This window comes from Erithacus rubecula (assembly GCF_903797595.1).
Source record: "Erithacus rubecula genome assembly, chromosome: 3".
Taxonomy (NCBI): Eukaryota; Metazoa; Chordata; class Aves; order Passeriformes; family Muscicapidae; genus Erithacus; species Erithacus rubecula.
In genome coordinates this window covers 1,184,002-1,200,836 of record NC_136689.1, presented here as the reverse complement: position 1 = coordinate 1,200,836, position 16,835 = coordinate 1,184,002, and the positions used below count along the sequence as shown (strand labels likewise).

The window sequence follows — 16,835 nt, the reverse complement described above, 5'->3', positions numbered from 1 at the left end:
GCAGAGTCTCCAGGAGGAAATTCAGGTTTAAAATCAGAGGTAATTTTGGCAATAATTAAAAAAAAAAAAAAAAAAAAAAAAAAAAAAAAAAAAAAAAAGTAGTAAAAGTTCTGCTGTCAGAGGAAACTGTTGGAAAGTTAAAATGTTTCATTTCAGGGAGATGCAAATGGATTAATTAATTAATTAATTAAAAACAGCTTGGGAATAGAATGGAATGGAATGGAATGTTATTCCTTATTTATTCTGATTTATTCCATTTACTCTCCCTGCTGATTTTCCCTTCTGGTTATTCCCTGGCACATCCAGGGACAGTTTGTGTATCCATAGAATTTGAGTTTTCATTCTCTTTTCCATCCTCTGTGGGAATGCCCTGACCTGCTCAGCCATTCCCACCCATTTGTATCCCAGAATTCTGATATTCCACTGATCTTTCCTCCATTAAATTTGGAATTTTTCCTGTTTTAAAAACTCCTTTCCTTTCCCTTTTCCCCTTCCCTCAAACAGATACAGAAACAATGAGGAAACAAAGATGTGGAAAATCTCATTTTTTACTGCAAAAATTCCAGGACCAGGATGTGTTTATTAGAACAACTTCCAATTTTCCTTTGGGGAAGACTTTTCCTTGTTTCCTAGGGAAATTGTTGGAATGAGAAGGAATCCTCTTGGAGAAAAGATGGATTTTAGCAAATTTTGCTTTAATTTGGGTTTTTTTTTTTCTTTGATATCCTTGATTTTCTGTCATCCAAAGCAGAGAAAAAATCATCAGCAAGGTTTTGTTTGTTGCTAATTTCTGGGAATTCCACAGTTGTTCCCTAAGGATGAAGGATATTCCTGGGATTTATACTGGTGTCCCATAAACATGGGAAAAATGTGGAATTTGGGATGGAAAAGGGGATCAATCATTTTTTTGATCAATTTATTCATGAAAATAATTCCTCCCTTTTCCTCAATTTTGCACTTCTGTTCATATCCTTCATCCTAAAGAAATCCCCAGGGATTCATAGTTCATATTCCAGTTTCTTCCATTGGATCTCCACAGGATTCACCCACTTCCCATGGAGAAACAAGGCAAATTAAACAAAAATATCCAAATATCTTCAGGGATTTAGACATAGTTTGGAGCTCTGGAATGGGAATCTGGGCTGGAAATTCCAGCACATGAAAATCCAAGGCTGGAATCTGAACTTCTCAGTGCTTATCTTGTCCTGAAAGATAAAGATATTTTTAAGAATTAGAGGAAAAATGAAAGAAATTATTCCACCAGGAATCACCCTCAGTTTATCAACAAGATCTGCCAAAACACAGAATCATCCCAATCCCACAATCACATGCTCAGTGATGGAGGAAACATGGGAAGCAATCCCTGACACCTGGAGCCAATCCAGGTAAGAAAATTCCACATAGAATAGTCCAAATTCCCACAGGAAACCTGGAGAAAAGGAAATCAGGAGAAAAGAATCTGTTTCATCCTGATACAAGATGCAGCTTTATGTTGCTTCCATCCCATGGGAATGGCCAAGGGATGGAGCCATTCCTGAATTTTGGGCTCAGCTCCAGATTCCCACCGAGTTCAGATCCTGGGATAAAGAACCTTCACTCCTTCCAGAGTGGACATTCCATTTTTTCCTTCCCTAAACATTCCAGCAGCTCCACATCTGGGGTGGAAGGGCCACCTCTGGATGACACCACCTAGGCTCATTGGCAAATCCCAGGAATGTTCATTTCCTGGGAATCACAAGCTCCCAACCCACTTTCCAAACCCATCAGAAGAAAAATTGGTTCCCAGTCCTGTTCCAGTTTTCCAGCTTCCCAGATTTCCATGCTCACTTGTCTTTCTCTGGTGGCTGGTGTTGGTTCCCATTGGAATGGGAATTTCCAGTGGCAGTGGGTTTGGATTAAGGATTTAAAATATCCCTAAACAACAGGTTGGCACCATGGATTGGGATTGGGATTACACCTGATCCTGATCTCTGCTCTCAAGATCTGGGAAAGTTGGAAAAGTCCAAGTTCAAATGTAAACGTCTTAAGGGGAAAAAAAATGGATTCTAATTGGAAAATAATAGAAATAAAGGGGAAAAAAACTTAAACAAAATCTGGTTATTTTATAGCTTGTTTATATTTTGTTAAGTTGTATCTTGGAACATAATTCCCAGAAAACCTGGATGTGACTCTTATTTGACCCAGAATCAAGTCACCACAGCAAAGACAGGTCAGCTCCAAAACCAAACCAAAGCCAGGCCTAAAAATAAACCCGAGCCAAGGGAAAAACCTAAAAACAAACAAAAGAAACCCAAAACATCCAGCCCAAACCTGAGAGCAGCTTTTCCCAGGATATCAGCAGAGATGGATTGGTCAGCTTCTTTCCCAAGTGCTGAGCAGGGAGAAAACCCAGGGAATGCCAGACAAAGGCAGTGGGCACCTTTTCCAGTAAAACTGGGATAAACCCAGCCCAGGAAATGCTGGAAACAAATCCCAGCTCATTTGAGATGCCCTCAGTGTGGTTTGGATGTGTTGGACAAAGCTCCAACCTTTTTCTGGAAAACCAATCCATTGTCAGGAGATGGTGGGAGCTGGGTTTATAGAAAACCACTAATTGTGCTCACAGGGGTGTAAACATCCCTGATTCCTTCTTATCTCTTTTCCTTCTACTTTTTCCACTCTCTCCTCATTAGCTCAATTCTATTTCCTTGCTTTATTAGGAGTTTGGAAGCAGGGATTTATAAGTGAAAGTTATTCTTGGAAGTTTCCAGTCAATCCTAAAGGAATGAAGACGTGGGAATCCAGGAGAAGGGCAGAGGAGACTCACCTGGGCTCAGTTAGCCATGATGTGTTTCACAAAAGCTGGAAAAAAAGAGGGGAAGAACAATCAGTTATCCTATGGAAAACATGGGGTTTATCAGAACTATAGACCCAGAATTGGGCTAAAATTTGGGAATTTTGCTCCAGATTTTCCACGAATTTAAATTTTCTCAGGAATATTTTAAGGAAGATTCAGGGGTCCCACCCACCTTCGTAGTTGATGCAGCCATTGGCATCTTCCTGCCCAGCCATCAATTTATCCACTTCCTCCTCAGTCAGCCTCTCCCCTGCATGGAAAACAAAATCCCTGGATCAAAATCCCGGATTTAGGAATGTAGGAAGCTCCTGAAGAGCACAAATGGGAGTGAGAGAGAAGAGAGGAAGGTTTCTCCTGGGGGGAATTTGGTGTGCTGACCAAAAAGCTCCTTTTGGAGTGCAAACTTGATCCAAATTCTAAACCTGATCCAAATTTGAGAGTAAATTTGATCCAAAATCCAGAAAGACAGAAAAAATAAGAAAACCCATGGGATATTATGGGCACAAGCCATTTTCCTAAGAATAAGCTTGGTCTAAGTGCCAAATCTTGAAGGTTTGGATCAGTTTTAACCAAGTCCTGAGGAAAAATCTCTCAGTGAAATGTCAGTTCCACTCTGAGTTTGAGATTCCAGAAGATTCCAAGGTCAAAATTGGGATCTTTGGTGTGGATCAGTGGTGGATTTAATTTAATGATTTAAATATTTGGTGCCTATTGTGTTGTAAGGCTTTGTTTTGGCGAAACACAACAGAGACAAACTAATAGCTGGGATTGGGAATTTTGGGATGATTTATGGTGATGGGAATTTAATATTTATTGGAGAAATCAAGCACAACAGGAAGAAGGGAGGGATGGAAACACCTCTTGGAATTGCCAAAAAAAAAAAAATGGGGACAAACCACGGGAATAGGTGGCGTCGGAAATTTTGGGATAATTCTACGGCCATGCAGGAACGAGACATTTACAGGAGAAACAAAACACATTTACAGGAGAAACAAAACACGAAGGGAAAAGAAGGAGGGAGAAAAGAAAGGATGGGAATTCCCAAGGGAAAGTTTTCCTCACCCAGCGTGGCCAGGACGTGGCGGAGCTCGGCGCCCATGACCGTCCCGTTCCCCTCCTTGTCGAACACCCGCAGCCCTTCCACAAAATCCTCGTAGGTCCCCGTGTCCTTGGTCTTGGCAATGTGCTGGAGCATGGGCAGGAAGGTCTCAAAGTCGATCATCTTGGAATTCATCTCTGGGAAACACGAGGGAAACGGGAGTTGGTGGAGGATTCGTGGTATGAAGCGTGGGATATCCAGCATGAGCACGGAAATGGGTAAAGGGAGAGAAGAGCCTGGAAATGGAAGTTTGGGTGATGAATTCCAAGTTAAGGATGAAAAGAGTGTGAAAATGGAAGTTTGGGAGGATTCTGGGAAAGCTGAGTATAAACCATGGGATATCCAGCACGAGCATGGAAATGTGGAGATAAATCTTGGATGAAGGGAGAGAAGAGCCTGGAAATGGAAGTTTGGAAGGATTCTGGGAGATTTGGGAATTAACTGTGGGATATCCAGCATGAGCACGGAAATGTGGGGTTAAATGTTGGGTAAAGGGAGAGAATAGCCTGGAAATGGAAGTTTGGGAGGATTCTTGGGAATTAACTTCAGGAGATCAATTGTGAGGGCAGAACTGTGGTGATGAATTTCAGGTTAAGAGAGAGAAGAGTGTGGAAATGGAAGTTTGGGAGGATTCTTGGGAAAGCTGGATATAAACCATGGGATATCCAGTATGAGCATGGAAATGTGGGGATAAATGTTGGATAAAAGGAAAGAAGAGCCTGGATATGGAAGTTTGGGAGGATTCTTGGGAATTAACTTCAGGATATCCACTGTTAGGGCAGAATTGTGGGGATAAATGTTGGATAAAAGGGGAGAAGAGCCTGGAAATGGAAGGTTTGTTGGATTCTGGAAGGGTTGGGAATAATGATGAAATATCCATTGGGAGGGCGGAACTGTGGCGATGAATTCCAGGTTAAGAGAGAGAAGAGTGTGGAAATTGAAGTTTGGGAGGATTCTGGGAAAGCTGGATATAAACCATGGGATATCCTGCATGAGCACAGAAGCCTGGAGATAGATGTTGGATGAAGGGAGAGAAGAGCCTGGAAATGAAAGTTTGGAAGGATTCTGGGAGATTTGGGAATTAACTGTGGGATATCCAGCATGAGCACGAAAATGTGGGGATAAATGTTGGATAAAAGAAGAAAAGAGCCTGGAAATGGAAGTTTGGGAGGATTCTGAGATAGCTGGAAATTAACTTTGGGATATCCAGGATGAGCACAGAACTGTGGGGATGAATCTTGGATAAAAGGAGAGAAGAGCCTGGAAATTGAAGGTTTGTTGGATTCTGGAAGAGTTGGGAATAATGATGGAATATCCACTGTGAGGGCAGAACTGTGGTGATAAATGTTGGGTAAAAGGAGAAAAGAGCCTGGAAATGGAAGTTTGGGAGGATTCTGAGAGAACTGAGAATTAACTATGGGATATCCAGCATGAGCACAGAAATGTGGAGATAAATGTTGGATAAAAGGAGAGAAGAGCATGGAAATATGGAATACAGAAGGACATCACTGCAATCCTTACAGGCCTTCCCACCCATCTTTTTGGGAAACAATCCATGTCCTCACATCCAGGTTATCCCTTTATTTCTCTGGATGTGTTGGAAATACCCAATATTTAGGAATTCCTCCATAAATGCAATTTGAAAAGCCAAAACAATTGTTATTTTGAGCCACATTGATACCCTATGTTAAATTAATTAATTCCCCTCAATTTGGGACAATTATCTTGACTGCCAGACCAGTTTTTCTTCCCTTTCTGCTGGTGACTCCAGAAGCTGCTCCACATCCTGAGTCACTCCACGCTTAGAAAATTGAGAGTTCGCCTTCTCCAGGAATAATTCTGGGAGTTCCCTTTCCTAAAACAAATGGAGGAGGCCACCAACCTTCAGGTTTGGGCCTGCCAAGCAGTTTCATGACCTCAGCCTGGGTTGGGTTTTGTCCCAAAGCCCTCAGGACGTCTCCACATTGGGCGTAGGTGATTTTCATCTCCGACTTGGGCGTCCGGTCGAAAAGGGAAAACGCTTCCTTAAATTCTGCAAGGGAAAAAAGAGAAATTCATTCCGTGCTCTCTGGGATAAAGATAAATCCAATCTGAACTTCTCCCTTGCTAAGTGCCTGAGTGTTTAATTTTGTGGTTTGGGAAAAATTTGGATGAGTTTTGTTATCTCTGATGTTTGTGTTCGCCCTTCTCTCTATTTTCCGGTTCCACCGGGGAATGGGATCGGAGAGGTCAAAGTGTTTGTCCCGTGGTATTTCCGTCTCAGTGAACATCAGAGAGTGGAAAACAGGAGAAGTTGTTGGCCTTGGGAGCTTTTCCAGCTCAGGAAGGCTCAGGATTCAGCAGCAGCTCTGCTCGTGGGAGAACCAGATTTGGATGAAACCTTGGATGTTTTGAGAGCACTGACCCAGCACCCAGAGCTCCAAGAGCTGCTCTAGGAGCTGGAAATGAGATATGCCAGGAAAAAATACTGGGATTATCACCCATAAGCAGTGTGCAAGAGGGGGAAGCTGCATGGAAAACCCAGAATCCCAGGATGGGTCAGGCTGGAAGGGAGCAGAGTGGGGCAGCAGGGCCATCCCAGAGCCCAGGATGGCACCCAGATAATTCTGGATATCCCCAGGGAGGAGACTCCAGCCCCTCTCAGGTCTCTGTTCCAGCTCGGTCCCTGCTCAGGGCAGAAGTTCTGCCTCCTGTGCAGGGGCAATTCCTGGGATCAGTCCCTGCCCGTTCCTCTGGTGCCACTGCTGGGCCCTGGAGCAGAGTCTGGGCTGCTCTGACCCTCCCTGCACACAGGGACAGACAGGGACAGACAGGGACAGACAGGGACACACAGGGACAGACAGGGACACACAGGGACACACAGGGACAGCCAGGGACAGCCAGGGACACACAGGGACACACAGGGACACACAGGGACACACAGGGACAGACAGGGACACCCAGGGACAGACAGGGACACACAGGGACACACAGGGACAGACAGGGACAGACAGGGATACCCAGGGACAGGCAGGGACAGCCAGGGATGTTCTCTTCAGAGGTTTCCATCCCCCTAACTGAGTCCCTCACTCCTGTGAGGAGCAGGATCCTGGTACCAGCATTCCCACCACTCATTTCCTGTGGTGCTTGAAGACATTGGGGTTGGACTTGGGATCAATGGTCTTAAGGATCTTTTCCAAATGGAATGATTCCAGGATTCTCATGGATTTAGCACAGACCTCCCCAGACACTCCAGCTCCTCAGGCTCTCCTTCCCTGCTGGAATTGCAGGGTCAGAGTTGGATCCCAGGGAGCAGCAGAAACTGGCTGTTCTCCTTTATTGTTATCCTTTAACTTCATCCTTTATCCTTTAATTTCATCCTTTATCCTTTAATTTTATCCTTTATCCTTCAACTTCATCCTTTGTCCTTTAACTTTATCCTTTAATTTGGTCCGTTATCCTTTAACTTCATCCTTAATACTTTAACTTCCCTGTTATCCTTTGACTTCCCAGTGCACCATCCACAACTGATCATAAAAATCCTCTTGGCTTCAATTCCCTGGATCTGCCCCTTGTGCTGCTGTTACTTTTCCACCTTTATTTCCCTTCCATTTTTCCAAACTCTGGGACATTATCCTCTTTTCCCTAAATCCTGATTCATTCAACCATTCAGCCACACTCTGCATCCCAGATTTTCTCCATCTTCCCCAATTTCTTCTCTTCATTCCATCTCCCCTTTTTTCTTTCTTTTCCTTTGTTTCTTTCCCTCTGTCCTACCCTTTTTTGAGTTTTGCTGGATTTTCCTCTCCTCCTTTCTCTCTCCCTTTCCATTTTGATCATTCCATTCCAATTTTCCTCATTTCTTTCTTCATCCAACACTTCCAAGCAACACTGAACCTTTTAATTTGGGGCTAATCAACATTCCCTTGTTTTTTTCTTTCCTCCTCTCCCTGTCTCTCTCTCCTCCCCTGAGGGGTTTTCCCTCCTGATCCTTTTCCAGCCCCTCATTCCAGCAGAGGGCAATCGTGGATTTTCCTGGGCTCCTTGCTGACAGTGCAATGGGGGCAGAGTCCCCTCTCCAGCTCCTTTCCTGGGGGATCTCACAACCGAGGTGGCTGAGGAATAATTGGAAATATTCCCACATCCCTGAGCTCCTCACAGAGTTGAGCTCCATCTCCTGAAGATTCCCAATTCCTGACAGCTCCAATTTCCAAGAGTTTGGGGTTTTTTTAGTGGTTTTTTCCCCTACTATTTTAATCTTTTCATTTGCATTTGCTGACTCTGTGAAATTCCTCTCCAAGCACCAAAACCACCTCGGTGTCCTTTGCCCTCCCTGTGGCCAGGAATCCTCTGGCAGGAGCAAAGGATGTTTTTCAGATTCCCAATTTCAGCCTCTCTGCCCATCTGGAACAGCTCCTATTCCCCCCTTCCCAGCAATTCTGGGAGCTGAGGGGACCCAAATCCAGGATTCTGAACAGGCATTGCCACGAGGGGTGGGTTTGGCAGGACACATAAAAATGGGGGTGCTCCACAAAGCTTCACCCCAGATCATCAATTTTCTGTCTGGAGCAACATTTTGGGGACCAAAATACCCCCCCCTGAATCCTTTCAGGGAATCCTTTGTTCCACACAACCTTTTCCTTGGCAAAAAGAAGAATTTGGGGAGTTTTAAAAGCCCTTGCAGCTTCTGTTTCTTCTCCACCACCTGGGTTTGGAATCAGCTGCCAGAACCCAAATTAATGGTGGTAGAGCAGGATTATCCAGCCCAGAGGATGGAATTGCTGCTGCTTTGGGACAAATTGACAAATCCAACCTTCCTGAAACACCTGGATCCTCCTTGAGTCAGCAGGGAAACACAGAGGGAGCTGATAATTAAACATCTCTCCCCTCTGATTGACTTTCCCCTGTTCTAATTAACCTCTCCCCCAATTCCCTCTTTTAGGGGCTCTCCCAGGGGTTTAAAGAACAAAGGCAAATCCTGCCAGATGTTTGATTCCATCCATCAATTATCCCATAAAACCCAGGCTGGTTTTTGGACAGCTGCAGTCCCAGGGTTCCCAGGACTTCAGGCAGGAGCTTTTGGGATCAGTTTCTTGAGCTGGGACAAAGGGTTTGGAAATTGATGCTGATGTTTGGCTTTGAAAGGATAAAGAAATTCCATGCCTGGCGTTATTTGCTGGATTTGGGAGAGCTGGAACACATTAAGTTCTGATGGAAGGCAGGAAAAATTCTCTGAAGCAGAGTTGAGGGTTTTCCTTTGAAAATATTAGTATTTGTGGGTTTGTTTTTTTTTTTTTTCCCTAAAGAAAAAACCTGTATTTGGGCTGCTTTGGGGATGTAACTCCTGAAAATGAGACATGAAGTCCCTGCTTGTTTTTTTGTTGTTTTGGTTTTTTGTTTGCTTGTTTGTTTGTTTTTGGGGGGGGGGGGTTGGGGGTTTTTGGGTTTTTTTTTTTTTTTGTTTGTTTGTTTTTGGTTGGGTTTTTTTGGTTTTTTTTTTTTTTTTTGGAGGGAAGGATTTTGAGGAGGAGCAAAAGAAAAGCCAGAAATTTAAGCTCAGCATTCCCAAAGTTGTTCCAATATCCCAGCCCTGCTCATCCCAGCACTTCCCAGGGATGGATTTACTGAGGCCAGAAGAGAAAAAAAATCTTCCTCACCTTCAATCTGGTCAGGGGTGAATTCCACCTGGAAGAGACAAAAACAAGAGAAGAAAACTGATAAGAAGGAGAAAAATAAAAAGAATCAGATAAGAAGAAATTGGTTTACTGTCAATTTTATGATCCCAGGGGATTGGGAGGTCCATAAAGGATTCACCTCCCACTATCCCAGATTGCTCCAAGCCCTGCCCAACCTTGGACACTTGGACACACAGGAGAGGATCAGGTAAATTATATAAATTATATAAATATTGGGAAAAAAAATCTTCCCAGAAAAGGCTGCCCAGGCCTGGCACAGCAGAGGTGGAGCCTCCATTCCTGGGGGGGTTTTCCATGGGGATGTGGCACCTGGGGACAATGATGGCCTTGGCAGGGCTGTTAGAATTAGGAATTACTTGGAATTTATTGTTGCATCTGATGATCTTTGAGGACTTTTCCACCCTAAATGTGTCCCTGACTGTACATCCCCCATTTCCTTGGAAGGACACTAGGATGGAATCCCTTGGGATTTTTATGGTGGGAAATATCCCAGCCAAAGGGATCTGCTTCAGAAGAACTGAGTTTTCCCTGGGTTGGTTTTTTCATTTTTTTGTTTCCCATTTGGAATGGAGGTTTTAAAGCCAGGACAGTCCCACCCAAGGCTCCCAACAGTGAGGTTTGGTCCAAATCCATATGGGAAACAGAGCAATTCCCATTTTTGTCCTGCCCTGATATAGAGACAACATTACACATCCCATGAGAACACCACCCACCCAAATCCAAACCTTCCCATCAGTGCAACCCCATCATCCCATCTCCAGCAATCCTGGCTCCAGGGAACCATCACCTGCTGCCATCAGCTGGATTCTTTCCCTGCTTTTGTCCTGAACTCCCCCCTTGGCCCTGCTGACATCATTCACAGCTTCCAATCTCCTGGAATTTTTATCAATCCCCCTGAACCTCGTCACTCTGCACTGAGCCAGGCACGGCTAAACCTGACATCAGTCCTATTAATAAATCTGTTGTCACCCAGCAGTCAGGAGTTGAAGCATTTAGACAATGGAGCCCTTCCAAGAGTGGAACAACATTCCTGGTTTTTCATAGGACACTGAGGAATCCAGGGATGAACAGCAGGATTTTCTCTTGGCATGGCAGGGATAGTTTGGGAGGAAGAAGAGGTTGGATTTTTTTTTTTTTTTTTTTGAGGGGGGATTGTTTGGTTGAGGTTTTTGTTGTTGTTGATTTTTGGGGTTTTTATTTTACTGTTCCCTTGGGACACTGATTCAGGAGACAGAAATGCAGGAGCTGGAAAGAGGCCAGGAAAACCATCAGGATCCTGGGGTTGAGGTTACATTTGGATTTCACTATCCTGTGGAGTTTTTTCTTCCACTAAAACCTTTTTAATCCTATTAATACACAACATTCCCATCATCTCCTCTCCCATCACGTCCCACAGTAATTATGATGGATATTAACTCCTCCAATCCAGGGATGAGCATTGATCCAGTCTCCAACAGCTCCAGCCCTCTGAAGGGAAGTAAAACCAGAAATCAACCCTTAATTCCAGCTTGAATTCCAAAGTGAAATATTTCAGAAATAGGAAAATGAAGCTAAATCTTTGTGTAGGTCAGGCTGAGGTTGCTGCTGCATAAAAACCCCATGAAATTATTCCTTATTTTCTGTCTGCTCTTAAAATTCCAGAGGGCAGGGTTAGATGGGATATTGGGAAGGAATTCCTGGCTGGGATGGAATTCCCAGAGCAGCTGTGGCTGCCTCTGGATCCCTGGCAGTGCCCAAGGCCAGGTTGGATGGAGTTTGGAGCACTGGGACAGTGGGAAGTGCCCCTGAAATGGCAGAGGTGGATTGGGATGATCCTTAAGGTCCCTTCTAACCCAAAACTTCTTGGATTCTATAATTTTCCAAAGTTTTGGCTCCTTTGGAAGTGGGACTGGGTTAGAGAAGGATTATTTTGGGAATGCAGAGCTCTCCTGTCACCACCTTATCCCGTTATCCCAGTGCCTCGGGGGCTGCTCATTCCTCTTGATTTTTCAGGACAGTTCCAGGCCAAAACCAGGATATTTCAGAGAGCTCCTGCTCCTGGAACTGAGTTTGGAAGGAGCTGGAAGTGCCTGAGGATGGAAGAGTCTGGAAGCTGGAATTATTCCATTGCTGGGGTGGAATTCATCTGAACAATCCAATCCATGAAAAGCAAGAAAATCAATCAATCAATCAAGGAAATCAACCTGTTCATCCCAAGAGAAGTTTCCCTTTTCCCAGCCTCACATGCAGCACTTCCAGCCTGTGGAATGCTCCAAGCTCTGGAGCTGAACAGGCAAATCCATCAGGATTCACCATTCCTGCTGCTGCTCCCACCCTGGAAGCTTTTCCATCTCTCCATGCAGAAAAAGGGAAGAAGCTTTTCCTTTCCAGTACCCCTGCAGGGCTTTCCAGGGACAACAGAATGACAATCACAGAATGACAGAATCACAGAATGACAGAATCACAGAATAACAGAATCACAGAATGACAGAATCAGAGAATGACAGAATGACTGAATAACAGAGTCACAGAATCACAGAATGACAGAGTCACAGAATCACAGAATCACAGAATAACAGAATCACAGAATAACAGAATTCCAGAATAACAGAATACCAGAATTACAGAATCATAGAATCACAGAATTACAGAATAACAGAATTACAGAATAGCAGAGTGACACAATCCCAGAATCCCAGATTCTCAGAATCCAAGAATCACAGAATTACAGAATCACAGAATCACAGAATAACAGAATCACAGAATCACAGAATCCCAGAATAACAGAATCCCAGAATAACAGAATAACCAGGTTGGAAGAGATCTCCAAGATTGAGTCCAACCCATCCCAACACCTCAACTAGCCCATGGCACCCAGTGCCACATCCAGGCTTTTATAAACACACCCAGGGTTGGTGACTCCACCACCTCCCCAGGCAAAGCATTCTTATATTTTATTATTCTTTCCATAATAAACTTTTTCCTTGTATCCAGCCTATATTTCCCTTGGCTTAGCTTGAGGCTGTGTCCTCTGGTTGTGCCTGGAGAAACCCAACCCCAGCTGAGCACAGCCACCTTTCAGGGATCTGCACAGAGTGATCAGGTCACCCTGAGTCTCCTTTTCTCTGGAATAAACATCCCCAGCTCCCTCAGCTGTTCCTCACAGGGTTTGTGCTCCAAGCCCCTCACCAGCCTCATTCCTCCTCTGGATGTGCTCAAACATCTCAACATCCTTCCAAATAAAAAAAAAAATTAAAATATCATGCAGCTGCACCTATGAAATGGTACCAATTTCTCTGTGAAATCTGCCTCCTTTTTCCATTGGAAAGTTCTACCAGAGGTTCTCATGGAATCAGAGCTGCTCCACAATCTTTAGTTCAGGAACGTTCCAGTGACGTTTCCACCCGACCTTGAGATCTCAGTGCTCCCCAAAAATAATTCCTGGCTGTGTTTTTCCATGGAAAATGTGATAACTATGGAAAACCATGGCCCTTCCAGGTCCTATTCCAGCTGTCTCCACATGGATTTTTATCCTGGTCAGCTCATCCATCTTTAGCCATCGAAATGCTGGTGCCCAAATTCCCAAATTCCCTCCTCATCCCCCTTTATCCCAGCTCAGCCTCTCCCAAGGGTGACTCAGCCCACCCAGATATAGGAGTCTGGCACCAGCCCAAGGGATGAACTCCCAGAGATTTTATTGAGGAGTTAAATCCAATGATCCATGGTTAAAGCTCAAAGAGCCATTCTCACTTTGTGTGTCCTTAAAAATCAACAATTAATCCCGTTTTTCAGATTGTTTTTAATGGAAATTAAATATATTCCTCCCTTTAAAAGAGCTTCCAGATGGGGATTAAATGTATGGAAAAGATTAAATTAAATATATGGAAAAGACAATTTTTTTTTTACTTTTTTTTTTTTTTTGCTACCAAATCTTTTCAGGGCAATTTCTTCCTCAAAATAAAAAGTTCAGGGATTAGCCTAGAAAAAAATTCCTTAAAAAATACTTTCCAAGGAATGAGCCCAACTCTTCTGGAAAAAACAGAAATAAATCCTCCAAAACCTTTTTTGGGTGGGTTGCAAACAACATCCAATTGCACCCACTCTTGGAAATTTGGGAAATCTTTGGAATGTTGAAAATTTTGGAGCATTGGATCAGATCCAATGGGAATGGGCGTGTGAGAAACAGCAAAAATTTGGGATAATGGTTTTAGTTAAGGGATGGATCCCACATTGGAAGTGGAATCCCAACAGACACAAAAAATAAACAGACAGGGAGCATTTAAAAGTGAGGGAAAAAAAATGGGATATAATTCCAGATGCCAAATAAAATCATTATCAGGACTGGGAGAGGCAGAAAAATTCCCACAAGGAGCACCTTTCCCTACCACAGGAATATTTTGAATTTGAGACTTCTTAGTTGTATAAAAAATAAGCCTCAAAATTCCAAACACAACCAAAAAAATCTGGAAAGAAATAGAAACAATTTGAGAATAGAAATAATTTGAGAATAGATATAATTTGAGACATTCTCATAAAAGATGGATTTGGAACATTTTGTTTGGATACAAGTTTGTTTTATCAACTTTTTTTTTTACCCATAGATTTTGGAAATAACTATTAATTTCCTGCAGTGCAGAAATTGGGATATTTGGAGAATTCCAAGCCTCACTAAAGCATTTTTTCCAAACATTGGAAATTAAAGAATTTCCAGGAAATATCCCCTCCCCTTTCTGTGAAGTTAGGGAAAAGAAAAACATCTCAGACTCCAACTCTGTATTTCCCAATTTCCCAGATCTTATATTTGGGAATGGGATATTTTTTGCAGAGTGGATGTTGTCACAGCAGCACTGGATTGGGATTTTTAAAATTATTTGGTAGTTCCAAACACTTTTAACACCTTTAAAATGGGTTAAGAACTCTGTAATTTATATAAAATTTGTAATACATGTAACTTTCATAAATCCAAATTGTGCCGAAGGGAAAAATAAAAATTTCCATGAAAAGATGAATTTTCCCTAATAATTGTGCAGAGTATTTTGAAAAAATGCAAGAATTAATTTTTCCCAAGATAAAACTAAATTTTTAGGAGCATGGAATGGTTTTGATTAAAAAATAAAGATTTTTTTTTTTGAGTGATGCCAATTTGGGTTTGATTTTTTTTTTTTTTAATGACAACTCATCCCTGCTGCCCTTGATCCCACAGATATTCCCACAAAGTCACTGTGCCCTGGCTGGAGCTCCCTGTGCCTCCATGGGAAATAATTCCCTTTGTCCCTGTCCTTTTCCAGCACTGGAATGTTGAGGACAGAGCTGGATCCTGTCACAGATTTTCTTCTCAAGGTCATGGAATTGTTCTGGGAGCACAACACCAATTCTGGAATGATTCCCTTCAAAACTTCCCCAAAATTTAATTTCTCAGGGTTTGATTTCTTGATATGTTACAAAGAATTGATTTTTTTTTTTCCAGCAATATATAAAGATTTACAGGGAATTTGGGATTCAAGGCAGGAAAATGTCCTCCCAGATTATCCCAAATTCTGAGCTGCAGGACTTGGTCCCATGGACAGCTGGAGAGGGACAAGGGATGGAGGGACAGGACACAGGGAATGGCTCCACTGCCAGAGAAATGGGATGGATATTGGGAATTGGGAATTTCCAGAGCAGCTGGAATCCCTGGAATGGGCTTGGAGCTGGAATAGTGGAAGGTGTCCCTGCCCATGGAATGGGATTAAAATCCAAACCCTCCCAGGATTCTGGGATTCCCTGATTCTGGGATTGTCTGCTCCAAATTCCCACCAAAAAAAAAAAAAAGAGATCCCAAAAAGCTCCGCTTCATTTTCCAAAGGAAATGACCTTTTCCAAAGGACAATTCCCAAAAGATAATTCCCAAGGGACAATTCCCAAAGGACAATCCTTTTTCCTTAAGAACAGTTCCCAAAAGACAATTCCCAAGGGACAATCCTTATTCCCAAAGGACAATTCCCAAAGGACAATTCCCAAGGGACAATTCCCAAAGGACAATACTTTTTCCCAAAGGACAATTGCCCAAGGATAATCCTTTTTCCCAAAGGACAATTCCCCAAGGACAATTCCCAAAGGACAATCCACAAAGGACAATTCCCAAAGGACAATCCCTTTTCCCAAAGGACAATTCCCAAGGGTCAATCCTTTTTCCAAAAGGACAATTCCCAAAGGACAATCCTTTTTCCCAAAGGACAATTCCCAAAGGACAATCCTTTTTCCTAAAGAACAGTTCCCAAAGGACAATCCCTTTTCCCAAAGGACTATTCCCAAGGGTCAATCCTTATTCCCAAGGGACAATTCCCAAAGGACAATTCCCAAAGGACAATCCTTTTTCCTAAAGGACAATTCCCAAAGGACAATCCACAAAGGACAATTCCCAAAGGACAACCCTTTTTCCTAAAGAACAATTCCCAAAGGACAATTCCCAAGGGATAATTCCCAAAGGACAATCCTTTTTCCTAAAGAACAATTCCCAAAGGACAATCCCTTTTCCCAAAGGACAATTCCCAAGGGACAATCCTTTTTCCTAAAGAACAGTTCCCAAAGGACAATCCCTTTTCCCAAAGGACAATTCCCAAGGGTCAATCCTTTTTCCCAAAGGACAATTCCCAAGGGATAATTCCCAAGGACAATCCTTTTTCCCAAAGGACACAGAAATCCTCCCATGCCTTGCAGCGTTTATCCCTCATGGGACATTTACTTTTCACCACAAACCCAATTCCCAGCTCATTTTTGAGGATCTCAACTCCTCCTGGATCTCTCCACCTACTTTGACTGAAGCTGGGTTAAATTCCACTTCTTTTTTGGGCTCTGGTTCCGCTGGTTTAGGCGCTGGCTTGGGTTCCTCCTTCTTAGGCTCAGCTTTCTTAGGCTCAGGCTTCTTGGGAGCCATGGCTGGTTTGGGAAGGAGAGAAGGAGAGGGTTGGGAAGGCAGGAAAGAGGAGCTGCTGCTGGAAGAATCCCGGGCTGGGGTGGGTTTTATCCCCTCTGGAAGTGCCACATTGTCCCTCCCCGACCTGTCACATGCCACTGCTCACAATGGGGCTATAAAAGGACAAGAGTGGCCCTGGCTATTTTGGACCCTGCCTTGGATCCTGCCCTTGGATGTGGCATTGTTCCCAATTAACACTTCCATGGAAAAGAGATTTTGGGGGGGGGGGGGGGGGGGGGGGTTTAGGCTGAGCCTGGCGCCGGCTCAAACATTTTTACTGTGCAGGGACAA

General features: G+C 43.4%; 1 protein-coding gene across 2 annotated transcripts; it reads right to left on the bottom strand.

Moving 5' to 3' along the window:
- Window positions 1-530: 530 nt before the first annotated feature.
- Window positions 531-16,581, bottom strand: MYL3 (myosin light chain 3). Of its 2 annotated transcripts, none has more exons than XM_079301333.1 (7): window positions 16,383-16,581; window positions 9,572-9,599; window positions 5,818-5,967; window positions 3,899-4,072; window positions 3,009-3,086; window positions 2,807-2,841; window positions 531-1,205 (listed from the first exon to the last, which is right to left on the bottom strand). In XM_079301333.1, the coding sequence occupies exons 1-6, from the start codon at window positions 16,503-16,505 to the stop codon at window positions 2,813-2,815; spliced, it is 582 nt and encodes a 193-aa protein (XP_079157459.1). In that variant the 5' UTR covers window positions 16,506-16,581; the 3' UTR covers window positions 531-1,205; window positions 2,807-2,812. The 2 variants fall into 2 exon arrangements, with proteins under 2 accessions (XP_079157459.1, XP_079157460.1); XM_079301334.1 differs by having other exon boundaries at window positions 531-1,194.
- Between the last annotated feature and the right edge of the window lie 254 nt (window positions 16,582-16,835).

Excerpts from the sequence above, each read along its gene's own strand:
- MYL3 (XM_079301333.1), bottom strand. The coding sequence starts at position 16,505 with ATGGCTCCCAAGAAGCCTGAGCCTAAGAAAGCTGAGCCTAAGAAGGAG. Across the intron at positions 9,600-16,382 it reads TTAACCCAGCTTCAGTCAAA|GTGGAATTCACCCCTGACCA; the intron begins GTAGGTGGAGAG and ends TGTCTCTTCCAG. Across the intron at positions 4,073-5,817 it reads TGGCAGGCCCAAACCTGAAG|AGATGAATTCCAAGATGATC; the intron begins GTTGGTGGCCTC and ends CGTGTTTCCCAG.